Source organism: Sciurus carolinensis, chromosome 7, assembly GCF_902686445.1.
Source record: "Sciurus carolinensis chromosome 7, mSciCar1.2, whole genome shotgun sequence".
NCBI lineage: Eukaryota > Metazoa > Chordata > Mammalia > Rodentia > Sciuridae > Sciurus > Sciurus carolinensis.
The window spans coordinates 132,701,481-132,723,991 of NC_062219.1; the positions used below are offsets into that span (position 1 = coordinate 132,701,481).

The 22,511-nt window shown below is 47.1% G+C and overlaps 1 protein-coding gene and 1 long non-coding RNA gene across 2 annotated transcripts in view; one reads left to right on the forward strand and one right to left on the reverse strand.

The window, feature by feature from the left end:
• Window positions 1-1,613, reverse strand: part of LOC124988737 (uncharacterized) — a 32,073-nt gene extending 30,460 nt beyond the window's left edge. Inside the window, exon 1 of the long non-coding RNA XR_007109482.1 lies at window positions 580-1,613. This is a non-coding gene — a long non-coding RNA (uncharacterized LOC124988737). The remainder of the gene's footprint in view (window positions 1-579) is intronic.
• Foxf2 (forkhead box F2) lies at window positions 1,156-7,780 on the forward strand. Its single transcript, XM_047558461.1, has 2 exons — window positions 1,156-2,758; window positions 6,250-7,780. The coding sequence occupies exons 1-2, from the start codon at window positions 1,564-1,566 to the stop codon at window positions 6,411-6,413; spliced, it is 1,359 nt and encodes a 452-aa protein (XP_047414417.1). The 5' UTR covers window positions 1,156-1,563; the 3' UTR covers window positions 6,414-7,780.
• Window positions 7,781-22,511: the final 14,731 nt, after the last annotated feature.

A 22,511-nucleotide genomic window follows, 5' to 3' on the forward strand; every position in this document is an offset into this window, starting at 1 on the left:
TCAGACTACATTTGCCTACACGTGTAATCCAATAACTAACTGTCGGGTCTCATTGGAAATGATTTCTCCTGAGGGCACATCTCTTTCAGAGCCAGGGCTCTTAGAGAATAAGCCACAACTGGGGTGGTGTGTTCTTTTATAGAAGCTAGCTTAGAGATGACACATTTTAGGGTGGGCAACAATGAGACTGAGAACGTTACAGATGCAGGTTCCTTCGGGACTGAATTGAAACACAGCTTTCGCGCTTATCTCGGGGTAGGCCTTCTTGTTGGTTTCTTTCTTTCTTTCTTCTTTTTCTTTCTTTCTTTCTTTCTTTCTTTTTTTTTTTTAACAAACCATGAAGTCAAAAACCAAAAGGAAGTGGTATTAAATGCAAACATGCGTACTATCGACCCAGGTTTCCAGAGTCTCTGAAACTGGGCCAGATTTCTGCATCCAAATCCCTCTGGTCAAACTTCCCAAAATGTCCATGATCGTCCGGGGGCCGCAATCCTGGGGCGCCCGGCGTTCACCCATTACTAAAACAATTTTCCCCGAGCCTGCAGGCCCGGCCAGAAGAAGAGAGGATTGGCACGTTACCTTTGGGCGTCTGGCACCCTGGCGTGTGGCTGAGGGCCGCAATGTCTAAATGAAGTTGACAGATGGTGTCACTTCGGGTACTGGGGAAGGCGGCTCCCGGCGGCACCAGCGGCTGCACCACTCGGCTGGGGCTGGGTTGGGAGGAGGAAAGGGGGAGGGGGAGGGGAGGAGGGGGTGGGTCCACTCCCAGGGGGGCGGCTGGTTTCTGGGAGGGGAATCAGGGACTGCTGGAAGGGGCAAAGAGAATGTTTTCATGAAGTCATAGGTAATCGAGTCTTGCGCGGGAAGGAAGGGGTCGTCCTCTTAGCAAAATGTGAGTTGTTCGGTTATCCCTCCATTCGAAAGAGAGTAGGTGGGAAAAGGGAAAGAGGACGAGAGAAGAAGAACTAAGAGAGAGAGATCGTCCTTGGAGAGTTAAGAAGATGAGAGAGGGAGCGGGCCGCCAGGTTGGGAGGGGGGAGGAGTAAGCGCGGCGCCCCCAGCGCGCCCTCCCCGCAGCGGCCTGGAGCGAGGAGGGGGCAGGGCGGGGTAGGGGTGGAGGGAGGGAGCGAGGGAGGGAGGGAGGACGGCCGCGGGGAGGGCGCGGGAGGGAGGAAGTCCGAGAGACAGAGAGAGGAGCGCTCCTGAAGGGAGACGTCGGGTTCGTCCCCGGGGTCCCGGCCACAGTCGCAGCTCACGGGCGCTGCCTCCCGGCGTCCGGTCGCTTCGGCTTCTCGGCCTGGGAGGAGGTTGCGCAAGGCGGGGGACCGAGCCTCGGGAAAGGGATGCGCCGGGCGTTGCCTCCTGCCCGCCGCCGCCGCCGCCGCCAGAAGCCCCAGAAGAGCTGAGGGAGGCGACGCCGAAGCACTGGCCCGGAGTGGCCACGGCTGCAGCCCGGGCGGCGGGCTAGGGCGCTCGCCCGGCTTCTGGGCCGACCCCGTTCCGGTGCCTCCGCTCCCGGCCCGGGGCCCGCCCCCCAGGCCGGGCCTCGCTCCCGGGTCCCAGATGACCTCCGAGGGCGGGCCGCCGCCGCCCCCGCCGCGCCCGCCGCCGGCCCCGCTCCGCCGCGCGTGCAGCCCGGCCCCCGGCGCACTCCAGGCCGCCTTGATGAGCCCGCCGCCCCCCGCCGCAGCCGCCGCAGCCGCCGCCCTGGAGACCACCTCGTCGTCGTCGTCGTCGTCCTCCGCCTCCTGTGCCTCGTCCTCAGCCAACTCGGCCAGCGCCTCCTCGGCCGCCTGCAAGAGCTCGGCCGGCAGCAGCGGATCAGGCGCCGGGAGCGGAGGCGCCAAGAAAGCGAACTCGGGGCTACGGCGACCAGAGAAGCCGCCCTATTCTTACATCGCGCTCATCGTCATGGCCATCCAGAGCTCCCCCAGCAAGCGTCTGACGCTCAGCGAGATCTACCAGTTCCTGCAGGCGCGCTTCCCCTTCTTCCGCGGCGCCTACCAGGGCTGGAAGAACTCGGTGCGCCACAACCTCTCTCTCAACGAGTGCTTCATCAAGCTGCCTAAGGGCCTCGGACGGCCGGGCAAGGGCCACTACTGGACTATCGATCCGGCCAGCGAGTTCATGTTCGAGGAGGGCTCTTTCCGCCGCCGGCCGCGCGGATTCAGGCGGAAGTGCCAGGCGCTCAAGCCCATGTACCATCGCGTGGTGAGCGGCTTGGGCTTCGGGGCCTCGCTGCTGCCCCAGGGCTTCGACTTCCAGGCGCCCCCCTCGGCGCCGCTTGGCTGTCACGGCCAAGGCGGCTACGGTGGCCTCGACATGATGCCTGCAGGCTATGATGCCGGCGCAGGAGCCCCGGGCCACGCGCACCCACACCACCACCATCACCACCACGTCCCGCACATGTCGCCCAACCCCGGCTCCACCTACATGGCCAGCTGCCCGGTGCCCGCGGGTCCCGGAGGCGTCGGTGCGGCCGGGGGTGGTGGCGGTGGCGGCGGGGACTATGGGCCGGACAGCAGCAGCAGCCCAGTACCTTCATCCCCAGCCATGGCGAGTGCCATCGAGTGCCACTCGCCCTACACGAGTCCTGCGGCGCATTGGAGCTCGCCTGGCGCCTCGCCTTACCTCAAGCAGCCGCCCGCCCTGACGCCAAGTAGCAACCCCGCGGCCTCTGCAGGCCTGCACTCCAGCATGTCCTCTTACTCGCTGGAGCAGAGCTACTTGCACCAGAATGCCCGCGAGGACCTCTCAGGTAACACATCGCGCCCAGAGTGGCCCTTTGGGGCCTACTTCTAAGCCTCTAGGCCCAGCGGCCACTGTCACTCCCTCTGGGACAACAAAGCCTTGGGTCTGAGAGCATGGGGAGGAGCAGATGATGGGGAACTGGCACCTTATTCATAGGGGGATGCCGGTTATCTGGTTCTCACTGCTCTCCTGGGTACCTCTGGTCAGGATTAGGGTCTTCAGAATTGCCCAACTTCTAGGATGATGGTGCAGAGTCGCCCACCTTCCTGGCCTTCATGGATGTCTCTATTTGGACTTTGGATTTCCTGATTCAGGCCTGACTTAGTTTTGAGAGAAGGCATGTGGCCTCTGGGGACCTTGACCAAGGAGCTGTGTTTGGTTCTAGTTCCTCTTGTCCTTTTTTTTTTTTTTTTTTAAGTTCATTTTGCTGCCTTTGTCAAAAAGTAAATGTTAGTCTGTATCTTGGAGTGTATGTGTGTGGGGGTGGTTCTTAACTGAGCAAGTGTTGAAAGGAGGGGACTGGGAAGGCAGAGGGAAAAGCAGAGTGGGGTCCCAGAGTCATTCACTAAAGGGAGGTTGTCAGTGGGGGGCCACTGACTGTTAAGGAGGAGTCCCACATGCAGAGTGGACCATGGTCGATGACACATGCATGTCCTGGGGCAGCAGAACCTGAGAACTCTGCTGTAACTCCCCTAAGAAATGTGCCTGGAGGCTACTTGTAGTGTGGCTGATTTAAATTGTGTGGGTTGCAGATTATGAAAATTTATTGACTTGTGGAAAGCAGTGAAAGGTGGGAGGGGAGGATGGGGGGAGTAGAGAGAATTTGAATATTTAGCGAACTTTATCTGAAAGATAAACTTTTATTAACCTCTAGGAGGACCGGCCTGCAGATCCACAGAGTCTGCTTGTCAAAGTCAGGGCCCAAAGGTAGTTCTGCCTCACATTACCTCCCTCCCTGATTAGAAAATCATTCACAGAATGATGCATACTTTATATGTTCGTGACTCTGTGTGCAGCAAGAGCATCAGGGGAGAAGGAAAGCCCAGAAATGGGCAAAAGATGTTGGTTCCCTGGACAGAAAAATTTCCCAAATAGGCCTTTTAAATGCGGGTCTCAGAGGTTAACTAAACAAAGACAGTCTCGGCAGGACCACACCAGAGAGGATTTTAGCCTGACTTAACCCACTGAGAGCAGAGCCTTGTTCAATTTTATGGGAATTTCAACAAGTAACCAATACAGACACCCCTCTTATTGAGCCCCCGTCTACCCCCACTGGCTGTCAGTCTCTCTCAGACACTAGACTCGAGCCCACCAGCACCCTTGCCTGCCTGCGTGCTCCTCTCCCAACCCAAAAGGCCACCCTGGCCTCCTTCTCCCAGCCCCTGCTCATCTTGAACCCAGACTCCAAGGCTTGCAGTGCCAGGAAACGGTACTCTGGGAAAAAAACAAACAAAAAAGGGGCTCCTGATGCTTATGTGAGGTCGCACTTGTCCCACCCCACACTCCAAGCCCACAGGCAAGCCCCTAAAAATCATACAAGCATGATTCTGGGAGAGGATGAAAATTTCCAAGAGCTAGCAGGCAGTCTTCTGCGCTCCTGTCCATCACCTCCTGGGGCTGGCCTTCCTTAGAACTTGTGCAGGACCTCCCGACGGGGAAGGCTCGGGGAGGCCATAGATAGCTCCAGCCTTCCCATATCACTCTGAGGCTGAGACCTTTGGTCTGAACCCGGTGAGCTCAGGCTGAGACCTCAGTATCTTCCTTCCTCCTCTTGCTGTCTTCCGTCCCTTGTTGGCTTCTCCCAAATGGGCTTTCGAGGAGGAGTGGCCCGGTGCACCCAGGCCCTGCAGGGCCTGGTTTGGAGTGCATGGCCGGATGGGCTATGCCAGACTGAAGGCCAGGGGAGGCCAGGCAGGGCTGAAGCTGTGGGTTGAGAACGTCCACCACACTCCGGCACACAGTTCAGCGAGGGTACAAATGCACATAGCACACCCGACCCCAGCACACCCATGCTACCCACACCTTCCCATTTTTCTATCCTGTGACGGTGGCGGGTGTGTTGAGACGGTGGACAGCATGGCCCACCAGGACCCGCTCTTCATTAAGCCCTGCGATTCTTTCAAGAAGAATCTCCGGTTTTTGTCATCCCGCCCTGCACATTGAAGTGCAGACTGCAGTTGAGAGGCATGAGCTCTTGTTCTCTGTCCTGCAGGAGCCCGCTATTTTGTGGTTCCAGGAACTGGGACCACGGCGTGCACTAGTGTGCTGAGCAAACGCACCTGTGTCCAGAGCACCCCGCACGGCGGCGTCCGGAAAGCGTGGGCCAGTGGTTGCTTTAATAATGCAGTGCAGTTCTTGTTAGCAGCTACCAAGCAATCACCTTGACCGAGTCACCAGCCACTGAGCAGCCTGGTCTCTCCGGAGGCGCCTGGGGAGACATGAGTAGGGCCCAAGCCTCGTTGGTCCCGGGTACGGTTTTCTTCCACTGAAAAACTGAATCCGGCCCGACTCAGTGTGCGATGTATGCTGCCCACACCACCAGGGTGACCAGAAATGATCCAAGCAAAGGAGCCTTACCCAGTTCGGCAATGAAAGAGGCCGAGCAGGGAGATGCTGGAACTCAGAGCGTTCCGGACACCTTTGGCCGATTGTGCTCCGGGGCCAAGAGGCGCCGAGAAAGCAAAAGCAAAAGTGGGCGGCAGATCGGCGCGGAGAAGCGCCGGCTCAGACCTTGGGCGGAGGAGCAGCCTAGGGAAGCGAGGTATAGGCCTTTCTCCATCCTCTAACCGGCCTGAGGCTCCCTCAGAGTCTCCTTGTGCTGCCAGATGCCTCGCACCGAGGAGCATTTCTCTGTCCCTGAAGTCCTGGCTTCTCTTGACAAAAATCTGAGACTTTCCTGACCGCAGACGCTGTAGACGGGAAAAGATTTGCACTTACCTTTCCTGTCCCTTTCTCTTGCAATGGGATTATTTTCTGTCATCCCCTTTGGCACCGGGAACCATCCCTCTGCTGCTCACTACTCTTTCCAAGCCAGTTAATTACAAAATAAAGCCCAAAACAAGAGGAGAAGTGGGCAGTGGTAGCTCTGCGGGGGAGGGCGCTTGGTCCTCATTTGCACCCAGGATTCAGGGCCTGGATGCTGTGTTCTCAACCTATGTTCACCAGGTTCAGACCAAAGCGCTGGCCCCCAGCCTCAGAGTGGTAAGGGAATTCAGGAATACAAGAACACCCCATTAGGGAAGATCTTGCCCTTACATCAGACCACACCAAAACATGATTCCAGAGTTATCCTAAGGATCAAGGACCGACAGTTTGAAACAAGAGACTTTCAGAGCTGGGTTTTCTCTACTGCTCCTGCATAACAATGCACCAAAAAACACTCCCTGAGTCAAAATTAAGATGCAGTAAATTGAAATTTTAAAAACAATGCACCCCATCATCAGCTGGGTGACTTTGTGTCTAAAATGAGTTTCCCCCCCTCTTTCTTACTTCTTTCAGTGGGACTGCCTCGTTACCAGCATCACGCAACTCCAGTGTGTGACAGAAAAGATTTCGTCCTCAATTTCAATGGCATTTCTTCTTTCCATCCTTCTGCAAGTGGGTCTTATTATCACCATCACCATCAGAGCGTGTGTCAGGATATTAAGCCCTGTGTCATGTGAATGGACAAAGGCCACACAAAGGCCCTCTCTCCTCTCTTTTCGTCTTCCCCTAAGAGGCAGATAGGAACTGCGGAGGACTCACAATGTGCATGCGGATAGCAGTAAGTAGCACTCTGTCACTTAGCCTGAATGCCCAGGAGAGCCTCGTTTGCTGATTTTTCCCTATCGTTGGAAGAGGGAAACCCTTGGCAAGATAATGCACCAGATGAGGGAGAGCCTGGACTGAGGGATAGTAACAAGTTACCACGTGTAAAACATAAACTTATAACTCTGGGATGGCCATTGCCTTAGTAATCAGGGTCTGAAAAAAAGCAGACAAGTTGTGTGTATGTGTGTGTTTTTCTTGGTCTATGAAAACTTGTGTGCTTTTCAAAAAGGCAGTGCTAAGCACAAGATTTCAAGAAAGCCTCATCTTGTTGCCTAGCTAGTTAGGAGACTTCTGTTTCCCCCAAACACTAGGTTTGTATACAGGTGCCAAAGAACATTATGAAGAAATGATTTAGAACCAACACATCTATTTTAAGGAAACGGTTCTCAGTATTGTGACAATACAACATTTTTACAAGGTTGTTTTCTACCACCATATTTTAGAGATATTTTTATGATCTTCGTGTATACTCACACTTTGCTTGTATTTTAAAAGGAGGATATATTTGCACTTATGTATACTTTTACAGTTTGCCAGAAGTATTTTGATGTAAAATTTTTTTTCAATAAAATGTATATGACAAGTAGTTGTTTTAGGGATCTGTTTCCTCTACAGGCACCCTGCTATGGATGGATCAATGGCCAGATTTCTCCTCGCCCCCAACACACAACCCCCATCCAGCACTGCAACTCTACCCTGCCCACCCCCACATTGTATAATTGACGTGGTGTGGGGTCTGTGCCTTGAGGAACGCAGGCCAGGTTGCGATTGTGGGTCTTCTCAGGAAAGAAAGAAAAGAGGGAATGCTTTCTGTTATACCTTCCTCTACTTCACCCTCACTTTTTCTGGCTAAACAAAAAACAGAAGGTGAAAAGAACTTAAATGAAAACCAGGAAAGATAATGAAAGACAACAGTCTGATTTGAGAAAACCAATTCCGTGTCCCTTTTGTTTTCTTTCCTGTGCCGCAAAAGAATTCTGTACTTTGCTCTTTCCCCTTCCTTACTAGATCAGGGTGACAGATGTGGGGGCAGAGTGGTAAGCCATCACCTAGCACCTTACCAGCCCATTAAGGGCAAGGTGCCCAAAGGACAGAACCTACTTTTCTTTGGCAGGTTGCAGTTTTACTATGGGTGGTGACAGACCTGAAGATTTCCTAGGGAAGGCTGCTGAGGGTTAGTGAAGGGAATTCCCGCTATGGGGCAGGGCATTAAACTGAGACCCAGGTTTAACAGAGTTTTCCCTCAGGGGTTTCTTTAACCCGCCCTCCCCGCCCAATTTTTTTTTTTTTTTTTCTTCTCTTACTGGGAAATCCTGAACACAACACAAAGAGCTGGCAAAGCTTTGAATTAAAGAGAAAATTACAAACCAATAGGTAGCAGGCCTTATTTCTTACCCAGCCCACCCTCTGTCTGACCTGTCCTTCACACTCTGAGCGGGAACAGAGACATTTTCAACCATAATCACACTGTGGTTGTTTTTCTGTTCAACTCAGTTTTGGATTTTTGTTTGTGTTTGTGTTTTTGCTTTACTGAAAGGGAAACTCACCTTCGTTTCTGAACCCCTGAAAGGTCTCCCTGCTAATCCATTACTAGGTACTTAGTTACCACTAAGGAGATCTCTCACTTGTGGGGGATTTTGGTGTTCCTAGTAAATTTCAGTGCAGAGACAGTCTGTGAGTAAAACATCTTGTTTTTAAAAGTCTTAGCCATCTTCCTTATTTTCCTTCTTCTATTTTAAAAAAATTAAACTGTGATTTAAACATTTTTTGTCTCATTATATTTCCAGTTAAATAGGGCCTCCCCCACCCCCCACCCCCACACACACCGCTTTCTTTTCTTTTTTCGTCTTTTCTTTTACACCGAGTTACTCGGGGGCCTGCTATAAATTATGAAGTCAGTTTCAGAGTTTGCTCCGACCACAGTGCTGTGTTTACATTCCTTCCGAGGCAGCCGGCATGGTCGTAATTTATATCCTAAACACTTGAACGTAACTTGTTTATACAGAGAATGACAGGACCTCAAAGACAAAAACTCCGCGTCTGTCTGACTGCCCGCATTGGGAGGGCCAGCGCGCCCCCTAGTGGTTTGAGGAGACCCGCGCATGGGGATCATGGGTCCTGTAAAGAACTCGAACAATTTTACAAAATGACCCATTTCGTGGTGCACTGCCGACAGACGTTTAGAATACCTTACTTTGAGGAATTATACTTTACGGTTTTAGGGAATGTTGTTTTCTATTTTATTCTTTCCATATAATATCGTCCTGAAACCTGATAGAAATTCATCCACAGTCCCTGCCCACATTTAGTAGGTGCTAATATCCTGACTTCCCACCTTGGTACATTTCCAGATTTCTCCCCAACTAAGGTCATTGTTCTCTTTCTTTTCGAGTCAGAATTGCTTTTCCCCTAACTGCCTTCCTTCAAAGACAAGTTAATGTCCAGTTCTTTTCTCTCTCTCTCTTTCTCTCAGAAGCATGCAGTCCTTAGCCTTAAATTTTGCTCCAATGTTGGTAGTAAGTTCTCAAACAAGCACTTCACTGCTTGAACTAACTTAACTGGGGGTAAATGTCACTGGCTTTTGTTTGTTTGAGTGCTGAGGATTGGACCCAGGGCCTTTTACATGCTAAGCATGTGCTCTACCACTGAGCTATATCCCCAGCCCATCCTTCAACTATTTTATCAAATGTATTATGAACACTTAATTTGCTACTCATTGACACAATAAAATGACATATAAAAAGACATTTGATTATTTTGTGAAAGAATTGTTTTGTTATTTGTTTTTAGTTAGGGAAGAAGCCATATCCCTATGATGTGGGGTGAGTTAGTCAGCTTTTTACCACCATAACTAATACCTAAGATAATCAACTCATAAAGAGGAAAACATATTTTGGCTCAAAACTTTGGATGCTTTAGTCCATGATCAATAGGCCCCATCCCATTCAGGAGTGCAAGAGGCAGAACATCATGGCAAAGTGCACAGAGGTGGTGAAAACTGCTCACCTCATGGCCAGAAAGTTAGATGGTGAAGAAGATTGGGATCCCACAATCCCCTTCAAGGACAATAACCTCAAGACCTCCCCTAGGTCCTAGCTACAAAGATTGCACCTTCTAATAACACCAAGAGCAGAGGACCAAACCTTTAACACACAGGTCTTTAAGTGACATTCCAGATCTAAATTAAAGCATGGGGATCTTAATTCTATTTACAGATTTGCACTAGGTTATGGTTTTGATGGGCTCAACCCATGTGTTCTAATTTCAATTCCTTTCATGCATTTCCCAGTGTTATATAGAACTTTACATCTGATATTGCTGATGTAGTGGTAGTGGTGGTCTTCACTTGGAAACAGTTGTTCTCAAACTTAAGTGTGAATCTGAATTGCCTGGGGAGCCCACCACAATTGCTGTTTCAGTGGGTCTGGGGCAGGTTTCAAGAATTGGTATTACTTCACCAGCACTGAAAAAAAAAATCACAAGTGATGCTGATGATGTTGGTCCAGGGACTACACTTTGAGAACCATAGCTCTAGACAGTTAGACAGATATTTACAGCTGCTAGTAGAGGGTGTTAAGGCTAGTCCAGTTAGTTAAGCCCAGATCTAAAATGGAGAGTATTTTTTTTTTTTTTTTAAGTTTGTCCACTCACATGCCTCTGTCATTACTTACTGGCCCCTGGGAAAACACTAGGCCTAACTTCAAACCATGAACCAGAAGATAGAATCTCCCCATTTCTGTTTAAAACTAAAAGGGTACTTGTTTTTTTCAATAAATTTTGCACAGAGGAGTCAGGAAGAGTCACTAAAGTCTCCCTGGCTCAGAAGAGCACTAAGTCTCAGTACTCAAACACAGAAGCAATGTCAGAATTCTCCAAACAGGAGGTGGCTCAGGAAAAAAATTATTCTATTGGTTGTAAAACCTTTCAAGAGTGGAACAGAGAAGGAAAAGAAAAGGGGCTGTGATCTCAGAGTACAGCAATAGGCATTCTAGGTATAAGTGGGCCAGGCAGTACCCTGGTGGTGGGAGAGGGCAGGCAGGGAGAGAAAAAGAGAAAAAAGAAAAACGGAGAGGAAGAGACAGAGAAAGTAAGGGAGGGGAAGAGGTAGAAAAGACAGATCTGGAAAGGAGGAATCTAAAAATCTACTGTGAGAATGTAGAAGTCTAATTTCTGGAGAAAATCTTCAGGCAATCAGAACATGGCCACTGTAAAACAGTAAACAGAATTAGCAAGCTCCCTCCCGAAAGAAAAACTCTCTGTGTGGACTCATGTATTCCTAATTACTGTGCATCATGGTGATTAATTCAAAACAGACACCAACTTATTTAGAATGGAAATATATTTTAATATATTTTATCAGAGCGGAAATACATTTTACCAAACCTGCCTCTATGAAACACTATCTTAGCAAGGGAAAATATCACAAATGTAGACACTGGGCCAGGGAGGGTCAGGCACACAAACGTCAAGATCATTGGGGAAAAAAATGAAAGTCCTGGAAGTCTTTTGGAGTTCAGAGTGCCCCGAGGCCACAGCAATCCCAATGATAAATATTCAGCTCTCCATTTCCTGGGGTGTGCGTGGTGTGATACAGAACCCTGCCCACCCCATGGCTGAACTGCCAGCCCTCTTGGCATAAATGTATTCATGAGAGAACAGAGAAGAGTTCTGAAGAGCAGCAGGAAGCTGGTGCCCTCCACAGCTTTCCCTCCAGAAGGGCCCCATCCCACTCTTCAGCCTGCCACTTAGGACTGCTGCCTCACACTCAGAGCCTCATCTACAGAAGGGGCAGAGAGTCTGCAGGACATCAGGGCACTACTTCCAAGAACTGACAAAGTACCTCCCCCCATCCAAAATTATAAGCTGCTTTTAAGTGGGTCAAGTCTAGCCTCTGAGCATAGGGAGAGGAAGACCTGCTTTCTTGCTCTCTCAGTGACCACTGAGCTGCCATTCCATCTCCCACCCCACCACCTTAAGCAATTCCACTGGGCACCGAGCACCCAGTAGACAATGTGAATTGATTGACTAAGCTGTAGGACCCAGTGATGATCCATCTTCCTTTTTCTTTTGTGGTGCTGGGGATTGAACCCAAGACCTTAAACATACCTCCACCACTGAGCTATATCCCCAGCCCACATCTTCCATTCTTCAAGAGGGAAGAAATGAAACAGACTTGTATCAGAACAGAATTGCTCTAGCAGGGCAAAACACAAGGTACCCAGGTTCAGATTTGGTGTCTGAATAAGGATTCCAAAACCATTAAGTCATCCACCAGAAGCTCACCTCTGGGGCCAACAGTTACTGGATGATAAGTGTGCCTGCACAACTGGATGGCAGCCTGAGTAAGTGCTGGAAAAGACATCAGGGGCCATGGCTCCCTGTGGCCCATCTGTCCTATTAAGTCAACTTGTCAGGGGTGGGGACTGTTCTGTGTCCTTTAAATGCTCCCTGGGATGGGCAGTATCTTATTGATGGTTTTCATAAATCCTTGGAGGATGGCAGTTTACAGATAAGGAAATGTACCTCAGGTGTGTTAGTTCCTAATCCCATGAGTTCTTTGATCATAAAACTAGACCCATACACCTGGTATGCCTCCTGCCCAGCTCTGACAATCAGATACCCACCCCAACTCCAAGCCATGACATCAGAATGTATGGGTGGACCTGAGGGTCTCCAGGTGATGGATGAATTGAGGTTGAGAAAGTCTGCTTTAGAGCCATCTGCCCCAAAGGCCAGGTGTGCCACTGTTCAATGGATCCTCAGATCCTGTTTTTGTATTAGAGTAAACTTTACGGAAAGGGAGGTGCAGACAGGCAGGCCACCAGGTGTAACTACATTAACAAGGTATCCAGGCTTTTTCCTAAGAGATGTGTCATACTGTGGCAGAGCAGAATCTGAGGGTCGGGAGACAGGAAAGGAAAAGCAGGGTGATCAAGGCCTGGTTACCTCGGTGAGGCTTCATGGACTCAATATCATGAAACATACCAACTCGTACCCAAGACAAAGGACATTTGGACAACAGACCCAGAGATCCAGGCTCATCTTCCTATGGTCTCCCAGAAGGGCAGCTGTCAATATGCTAGTTGGCATGGTGGCCATGACTATAGAGACACTGAAGACTATAAAGATTATAAAGTCCACATCCCGTGCACTAAGGCATAGTAGTTCAGTAGGAAGTGTCACACAGGAGCCTGCCCTAGTGCCTGAGGGAAAGCAAAACCAAAGAGGCCTGGCGCTCTGGACCAAGGATGACAAAGCCACACACAGAGACACACAATGCAGACACACATACACAGACACTCAAGCATGCACACACACACACGCATGTAAGCACAGAAACACAGACATACAGGTGCACACACATACACAGGCACACACACATTCATACACACAGACACAGGTGCATACGTAGAGAGGCATTCACACAGATACACAGACTCAGGCACTAACAATTACACACAATCTTCAATTCAGTTGTGGTTCTAGCTCCAAGTCCCAAAGGTTGATATTTATCATGCCTGCCATCTTTCTGAATCTCCAAACCCACCACAAGGGTTTAATACTTACTGACCGAATATTCCTTCTTTCTTATAGCACGACTTTCCCTATGTTCTGATCCACAAAGCAGAAAACACCACCTCTTTTAAATTAAAATTTTGCTTTTGTTTCCCAAAGTAAAAGTGATCTTGCTGGTTATGAACAAGGCCACCAGCTAGAATCAGATCAAAGGGCAAAGTTTCCCAGGACCTGAGTAGGACCCAAGGTTCTCTCAGGGGGTTAAGGCATGGCAGATTCATAGTCTAGGGGCTCTGATTAAGCCTCTGAACATGAGGAATCCCCAGCAATGATAAGAACAGGGTCTGGTGACTCCTCTTGCTTTTGGATGATCTAGTCTTTCCAAGTAGGTCCACATTCCGAATGGAACCAGACAGGTGAGCAGGCAGGGATTCCTAGTCTGGATGAGAATCTCAACCAAGGACCATCTTTACCAGCAACATACTGAGATGCTCCAGCATCGTTGTTCCCTGGTAGAGGTGCTGGTCTGCAGGGCTAGGTAACACTACAAATAACCCCATTCCAGGCAGAAGAGGCAAACCCCAACCCTTGTTGTACCCTGGGAAATAGCTCCTAGGGAAATTATATAAGCTAAAAATAATCATCCCCTAGAGGGTATTGAATAAATGATCCACCCACCCTCAGCCCCATAGGTGTCTTCCAAAATAGCAGCTCCATTCCCAAAGGAGTTGGGCCATCAGAAGCAGGCAGAGCTGGTGTTCTGGAAATCCTAGCCCTGCCAATCACGTTGTGATTTAAGCAATTTGTGCTTCAGTTTCCTAAACCAGCATCAGGGGCACTAACATCAACCTGAACATCAATGGGTAATCAACAGTGCAACAGAGCTGTTCCTTTCTGGTCTAACATAGGTGGTCCTGATACTGTTCTTTACAAGCATAGAAGCTGGGAGGTTTAAGCTGCAGAAGGTTGGATCTTCTCACTCTATGTATAAATTAATGGAGTCCCAACAAAGTCCTACACAGAGGCAGGGGAAAGGCTGCCATTAGCAGTGTAGGCAGATGAAGAGATTGAGGTGCGGAAAGACTGAGGTTATTGAGTTAGTCTGCTAGGGCTGCTGCACCAAAGTACAACAGATTGGGTGATTTAAGCAATAGGAATCTATTATTTCAAATGTTCTGGAGGCCATAATTCCTAACTCACGGTGTTGGCAGGGGTAGTTTCTTTGAGGCCTGTGAGGGAGGGATCTGTTTCAGTCCCTTCTCCCTGGAGCACAGAGCCGTATTCTCCCTGTGGCTTTGGATCTCTTTCTCTTATATGTGTCTGTCTCTGTTCAAATTTTCCCTTTTTATGAGGATACCAGTTAGATTTAATGGGGGCCCACCCTAATGACTTCATTTTACTTTGATTTCCTCTGTAAAGATCCTCCCTCCAAATAAGATCACTGGCAGCGAGGACTCTGCTAGAGTTCTCCAGAGGGACAGAACCAATAGAATGTGTATATAATTATAAGAGTGAGCTTACTAGATTGGGTTACATGATCAGAGTCTGGAGAGTTCCACAACAACCTTCTGCAGGCTGGAAAAGTGGGGAAGCCAGTAGCTACTCAGTCCAAGAAGCTGGAGATTCTGAACAAGAGGGACCAATGATGCAACCCCATTCCAAGGCTGAAGGCCTGGAAGGCCCCTGGGTATTGGCAGGTGTGAGTAGACATCCAGAGACTGGAGTCTAATGTCCATGGTCAATAGCAGCAGAAAAAAAACAAACAAAAGTCCCACCCAATCAAAAAGTCCAGTGTGTGCACCCGTGTGCGCTTTCACTTTTTGTTCCTTATGGGCCCTCAACCTATTGAATGGTGCTGTGCACATTCAAGGCAGGCATGCCCCACTTAACTCACTGACCCACATGCCATACTCAAGATATACCCAGAAGTGTGCATGATCAATTTTCTAGGTGTCTCTCAATCCAGTCCGGTTGTCAACCAGGATTAACCTTTACAGACTCGAACGTATTTCTTTCTGGAAGAAGAGTGGAGAGCTTGACCAACTCATAACAGTTGTAGATCAGGTTCACAAACATAGATCTGATTTCTGTGATTCTTCACCCAGGTCTTCTGCACTGCCCTTAACTCTCTAGATTAAGTAAGCCCTCTGGGGGACACTATGAGAGTATATCGCTTATCTCCAACTGTCCTCTTGAGCATTGAGTGTTCAGAAGCTAGATTTTATTTCCTTTAAAGAGAAGCCAGCATGCAAGTGAGCTGTAGTGCCCAAGCAGTCTGCAATCTCTCAGGGATGGCAAAGCCTGGGAGGAGCTATGTTGTTTGTAGCTACACACTTTCTGTGTCAAGATTTAACTTCCAGAAGAGAAATATCAGGGCAAAATATTTGCTCTTTCTGAACCTGGGAAGCACTGGTGCTATGGACAGCACTATGAACGATGAGCCACTGAGCACCAGGCTGTCTGTTCACCAGCCAAGTGTGAGATCTCTGGTCAGTCCTTTAAACAGTCTTATGGCATAAGTAAGATGAGTGAACGTGCTTATGATCACACAACTAGAAACTGAGCTAGCTGAAACCCCAAACTGAATCCATCAGGATCAGGCTACTCAGGAGAGGACAGGTGGCAGACACAGTGGTGGTGGTTTTCCTGGGAGGATCCACATACTTATGTTCACCCTGCCAGTTCACGAGGTGCACCAGGCATGTGTCAGGGTGTTTGTGCTTCAATGGACTGAAACACAGTCCACACCACTGTGGACTACCCCCACCCTTACCTCACAGGGTAGACCTCAACAAGGGCATGTGCATGGCCACTAGGACACCTGTCCTTTCTCCAAAGGTCTCAGCCAAGAACCAGCTGCTCTGAGAGACCCTGGGATATACCAGAGTGGAGTCCAGGAGTATCTAGGTCCCAGCCTCAGCTCCCAGGGGTTTGGAGTGAATGGGATGGAAACTCACTCTGAGCAGCATCTGCTGGGCCCTCAGGGGCCAACTTCCCACACAGGACATGAGCTGGTACTGCCTGAGAGAAGGAAAGCTGCAGGTCCATCTTGGTGGGAGAGGACTTGGTAGGGACACTTGCTAGGACTGCAATTTTCCTGTATTTCCTGTCTGACTTGTGCAGCCCCAGCAACCTCCTGAGCCAGCTCTCCTGATTTCTCTTGCAGGACTCTTTGTTTCTCAAACTGGAACTGGAGACTGAGTCATTGAGGGTTTTTAATTTGGAAAACAAGATTACAAAAGAAAAAAAAAAAGAAACCACAATTCTATTAACAATTATATGCAGAATGAGGCCAAAGTTACAACTTTCCTTTTTCTTCCCCCGATTCAGTGCTGACATTAGATGAGTCTTTTCAGAATTTCCGAGCAGGATCTCATCTCAGGGAACAAACAAGAGGTGACTCCAGGGTTGGGAAGAAGAATGTGGGGGAGGGGGCACAGATGGCTTGAGACTAATACTTTTATTTCTGTTACCATTAAAGCCCAGGTAAAAATATTACATCTGATTAAACTAGTGGGGACAGGAGAAAGCATGAAGAGTCTTTTTTTAGGATAAATTAAGGTACAAGGATGCTCTCTTAAAAATAGATATTAAAAACCTGAAAGCAAGAGTTCCTGGGTAAAAAGGCATAGATATGACGAATGGAACTCCACATGACCACCCTGGGTTGTTATTTTGTACCCTGGAGGAGGGGTGAGAGATCGGGACCCTCAGTGAACTGTGACTTGGAGACCACCCCACGTTCTTGACTTTGCAGCTTTTAAAAGCAGCCCCTGAATCTAAGGGCAGCAGGGCAGCTGGCTTTGTTTTCCTGTCTCCTCTGCCAGTCCCCTTCAGAGCAGGACTGCCTCCGTCATTGCTTTGTTTGATATTTTCAGATCTGGCCTGAAGCAGATGATGGGGCTGCAGAAGGAGAGCCCTTCAGGGTGTCTTGTTTGGTTTGGAACTATTTTAATGTCTGCTGCATTTCCTTCGAGAGGGGAGAAGCCAGGGCCTGTGGGAGAGAGAGACCAGCACTCTGGCCTCAGCTCTGCAGGGTCCCTGACTCCTCTGCAGCCATCTCCCTGGGACTGAATCCTGGTCCCCTCCACTACATTCCCACCCTCAGCACCATGAAAAACTCAAGATGCGCCCAGACATTCCCCATGTTTACAGTCAAGTGACTCAGCAGAGCGTTCGTTGTGAGCCCATGTAGCAATTGTCCGTGATTACAGAAACCTTCTTGGCTCCTGGAAAAATCACCAGCACATTATTAACTTCAGAGGCCAGACACATGTTTTCCATAGATTTCTTTAAATGCTAGTGGCCACCGCAGATGAACATAGCCTTTTAGAATGAAGAGCGTGTAATTAAGACATAATCTCTTCTGCTTTGTAATATATGAAGCAGTAAATGGCTACTGAGATTGATTAAATTCTCCTGCTTCCCCCTTGGCAATTAACTGCCCGCCCCCCCACTACAGAACCTTCCCCTTCACACTCACTCTAAAGGCTACCGTGACTTGACAGCTCACCACAGCTGAGGACTCACAGCAAAAGACCTCCTTCTAGATCCTGAGCGCCTGATGTTGGTCAGATCTGAGATTTATACTAACGCCCACCTGGGAGCCAACTTCATGGACAGAAGGTGCATGGGAAAGCAGGATATGATACTGATTGACTGATAGGGAGTGGGCTTTGCTCAGTCAAAATATTGACTAGGGCAAGGGCTTGTGGTCAGAGGAGATTTGATTGTGTAAACATACAGCTCACCATTGCAGCTTCCTGCATCAGACACAAGCCAGCATTTCAGGGAAAAGAAGAAGGAAAAAAAAAAAAAAAAGCCAAAAAACCCTGCATGGTTTTTTCATGTTTCTGAGGATTACCCTTGACAGGTTAAAAAATAAATCCTTTTATATTTCTCCATGTGAGGGAAAATTCACCAATTTTACATTTGTCTGTGCAGAGTTGACAAGGGCTCCGGCTGACCATCTAAGGATGCAGTTTTTTTGGCAATTGAATGTCTCAGTACTGAAGTTCTTGCCAGAGAAGATAAGCTTAAACTCTACTGTTCAAATCTTATCCCAAAGCTAATTTTATTTTATTATTTTTTAAGAGATAGGGTTCTCCAAACTCCCCTATGTTCATATCATGAATATACCACAGTGAATTTCACCTTTATGTTATTCATAATCACTAACTTTTTACATCCATAACCATAACTTTTTATAGGAGAAAAATTACTTGAAAAAAGATCAATAAAGTAGAGAAAAGAGAACAGGGGAGAAAGAGAGAGAGGGAAAGGAGATAATGTCCCCCTCAGAAGCACATGAGCATGAACATGAGGAGCCTTACAGAGAACTGTTATTTGATACTCACTAATATATTTATTACAGAGGCTTGTTAAGTTTATATTCTGTTCCATCAAGACCATCCCCTAGGTATCATCTGGCTTTTAATTGATGCACTTCAAATCATATAAGTAATAGTCATATCACTCTTAGCTCTGACCACAAGAAAATTTCTGAACTTAGCCACCTCCCATCTTCCAAAACCATAGAGTCTTTCGTATGTGTCTCACGTACTGATCTCTACACCCCCCAACTTCCTCTCTGCTGTTAAATATATCTCTGCAAGCTCCTTCAATGTTTTTTCTTTCCCCCTTATCTTAAAAAGCTCCTGTGAGAAGTTTTAGTTGTTTTAATTTGTTATTTTGTCTTAAATTTTATTCTATTTTTAATGGGTACATGCACATAGTAGATTTGTAATGGCTTACCTGTGCAAATGTTTATTTTCAAATTTATATATATATATATATATATATATATATATATATATATATATATTTCTCCCTCCTTTCACCATCCTCTCCTTGGCAGAAGCAATCCCTTTGCTGCGACTTGAGAGTCCTTCTAAGATAGTCTATGTGTATATAATTATTCAAAGATGCTCTTCAACTTACAATGGGGTTTCATCTTGATAAACTCATCATACATTGAAGATACCATCAGTCAAAGATACAGTTTCATCCACCTACGTTACCATACATCTCAGTGTTGCCACACAGCATTTTGAGGAGGGTGGAATGTTCACCCTTGAGATCTGAGAGTGACTGGGAGCTGTGGTTCACTGCTGCTTCCCAGCATTGAAAGAGATGGGGAGAGGGATCAGCATGATTTCTACCAAAAGTGTATCACTTTTACACCATCAGAAAGTCAGATCATCATAAATTAGTCAGACCATCATAAATTCTGTATACGAAATAACTTTAACCTTTTTATTATAATTTCAATATGTGCTAAAACAAAGTATAACTTTCGCCAAATTTCTAGTTGGTTATCTTCTCTTTACTCATGCATTTACTTTCAGACCTTAAAAGTCTTACTGAAACAAACTGTGATTTTCCTTAAACACACACACACAAATCACTTACTTTACGCATTGAAATGGGTAGTATTTTTTCCACCTGAACTGTGACCTAGACAAGATTCCAAACCCAAAAGGGAGGAGAGGAACCCAAAACAATGAATTCCACAGCCCCTGGAACCTGTGGCCATTGAAGACAGATGACAAAAGCATCTGAAAACTTGGTTAATGTATAAGAACAGTGGCAGACTGTGTTCCCTGGGCTGCCTGCCTGTCACCCTCTGGGGCCTGACCAGAGTAGACCAGTGATCTGTGTAGCTGAGGCGTCCAGAGGTGGAGTGAGGGACATTCCACGGGAGGGAAACCTCAAGTCATTGGTTTGGGACCTTCAAACACAATCTTGTGGCTTTGGGTTTTCTTACAAGAATCAGAAAAACAAATACACTTTATTTATATGAAGATGTAGAAACCACTGAACTGCAGTATAAAACGGCAATCTTGGGAGGGCATGGGAGGCAGGGAACTCTCTATGTGGCCTCAGTCCTGAGTCCTCCTGGTGACTCTTCAGGTGAGCTTAGCAGGAGTGCTCCTTCTGTCCTTTTAGAAGACAATAAATCTGCCCAGGTTGGAGGAGCAAGGAGTTCAGACCTCCTTGTTGGGGTGGCCAAGCAAATAATGTCCTGAGCCAGTTTACTGTCATGAAGTAGAGGAGAACTCCTGCCTAACATGGCTGGGCTGGTGTCTTACTAAAAGCAGACCCTTCCCGTGTAGGAGGTGACTGGGGAGCCAGAAGGGAATGGGAATGAGACGAGTCAGGCCCCTTCAATAGGGCAGCTCCTTCACGTGTATTATCTCAGTCCTCACTTTACTCTGATCAGAGAGGTCTCGCAGTATTATTTGTACAAAAAGGAAATAAGACTAAGAAAGATGAAGTGACTTACCCAGGGGTGATATGGTCACTTTCCAAAGGACAAAGAGAGAGAAGCAGTCTCTTTGTTTAGGTTGTAAAAGTAAACTTGTTGTCCTTCAGGGATCCAGACAGGGAATGGGGTTTCCTAATTTCCAAGTTGCTTTTGAGATCTCTCAAGAACCATTCTGGCCAAATCAAAAGATCTCAGAAGGTTGACACCAATGGTTCTCAACTGGGGATGATTTTGTCCTGTAGGGGACACTTGGCAAGGCTCAGGCAGTTTTGACTGTGACACTATAGGGAAGGTGGTTGCTTCTGATGTCTAGTGGGTATCGAGTGCAGGGGTGCTGCTAAGATCCCACAATGCACATCAAAGAATAAATGACCCCCAATGTCATACAGGTTGACAGAAGTTGAGAAGCTCTGGTTTCTTGGTGTAATAAGGTCAAACTTTATAACTGTTTTTAAGAAATGTTATAAATCTTTATGGAGAGCATTCCTTCTATAGCCACGTTATATTCCCCAAGTCATTTTTCTATGTCTCTTGGTGAAAGGTGTAATTCTGTTAGCTTCTGCCTTTGGAGTTTGTATTGCTCAAATAAGTGTATAGGGTCCCTCCTTACCCACAGTTTAACTTCCCATGGTTTCAGCTACCACCATTTGACCGCAATCAAAAATATTAAATGGAAAACTCTAGAAATAAACGATTTGCAAGCTTTAAATTGTACACCATTCTGAGTAGCACAATGAAATCTTACCAAGTCCCACATCTTCACTCCCTGGATGCAAGTTATTCCTTTGTCCAGTGAATCCTGTATATATGACCTGCAAATTAGGTACTTAGTAGCCTTATCAGATGGAATGCTGTAGTACCATAGTGCTTATGTTCAAGTAACTTTACTGTACTTAATTAAAAAAGTGGAAGGGTAGTGATGCTGGCAACTTTGTTACAGTATATTTCTGTAATTGTTCCATCTTTTTAGTAGTTTTTATAGTTACTCTTTGTGCCTAATTTATAAATTCATCCTAAGCGTACATGTATAGGAAAAAAAATTGTATCATAGTTTTGAAAACACTGAAACCTCCATTGACAGCAATTGTTTGGAACTTATGAGTAAATGATGTTCCCAGAGTTCCTCAGGCTTATTATGGATTTCAACATCCCTTCTCCATAGCAGCTAGTTCATCGTCATTCTACATCTATCTCAGACACGGATGCAGCTCGAGCCGAACGAACCCACAGGGACTCAAAAGCAGTCCCAGCACAGTGACGGTTCATCCTCCCCCAGATGAAAAAGGAGATGTTTGTAACGTGGCTGCTTCCCCGATTCATCACTCCAGGGCGATCTCACATCTGGCAGCACTAGAAACCACAAGTCAAACACAGAATACTCAACTAGCTAACAAAGGAATGATCAAGAAAGTCTTTGACAATGGAACCTGCTATCATTTCATTTCTCTTCCTCCAACAGTTCCATTCTAAAATTTTCGCAAATTCTGGAAGTACAGGATGACTAGAAGAAAATGCACATATTTATCTTTATATCAATAAGTGAAGCTCCTCTACAGTTCCTTTATGCATTGAGATACGAAATTTTTGAAATAAGATTAATGACAGTTTGAAAGCAGAAAAAAAATTAATTCTAATCCCATATTTCCAGTAATTTAAACAATAGACACAGAAGGAACAAGGGATAGGGAGGTTAACCTGCAAACCTGGGCAGGCACATTCTATGGAAACCCTGCTCAGCTACTACCGGCTACGGACATGCAGGTAAGTTGACTTTCCAGAAATTCAGATTTAATATAAAGTCTCCTGATTTTTAAATATTGGCTCATATTTTTAAGTACTATTCCAGCTACATAAAACACATCTGCAAGTTAAATGCAAACAACAGACTACTATATTGAAAACTTTGGAATGTAATTTTGCCTCCAAACAAAAATGAATTGAAGAAATTGGTTTGTGACTTCCTATTTTACCCTTTTAATAATCAGAGCATATTTAAAGGAATGCTCTCAATAATGTTATTAACTGTTAGGCCTCTGAACTTATTAAGGGGATATTGAAATAATAATGTTGCTAAAGAAAAGATGTTGTTTAATCAAAATTCCATATTATATTGTCAGGCACGTTGGTACATGCCTATAATCTAGTAACTCAGGAGGCTGAGACAGGA

Bases quoted from the DNA above. Each gene is read 5' to 3' on its own strand.
- Foxf2 (XM_047558461.1), top strand. From the start codon at position 1,564: ATGACCTCCGAGGGCGGGCCGCCGCCGCCCCCGCCGCGCCCGCCGCCG. The intron at 2,759-6,249 runs GTAACACATCGC...TACTTCTTTCAG, and splicing joins TGCCCGCGAGGACCTCTCAG to TGGGACTGCCTCGTTACCAG.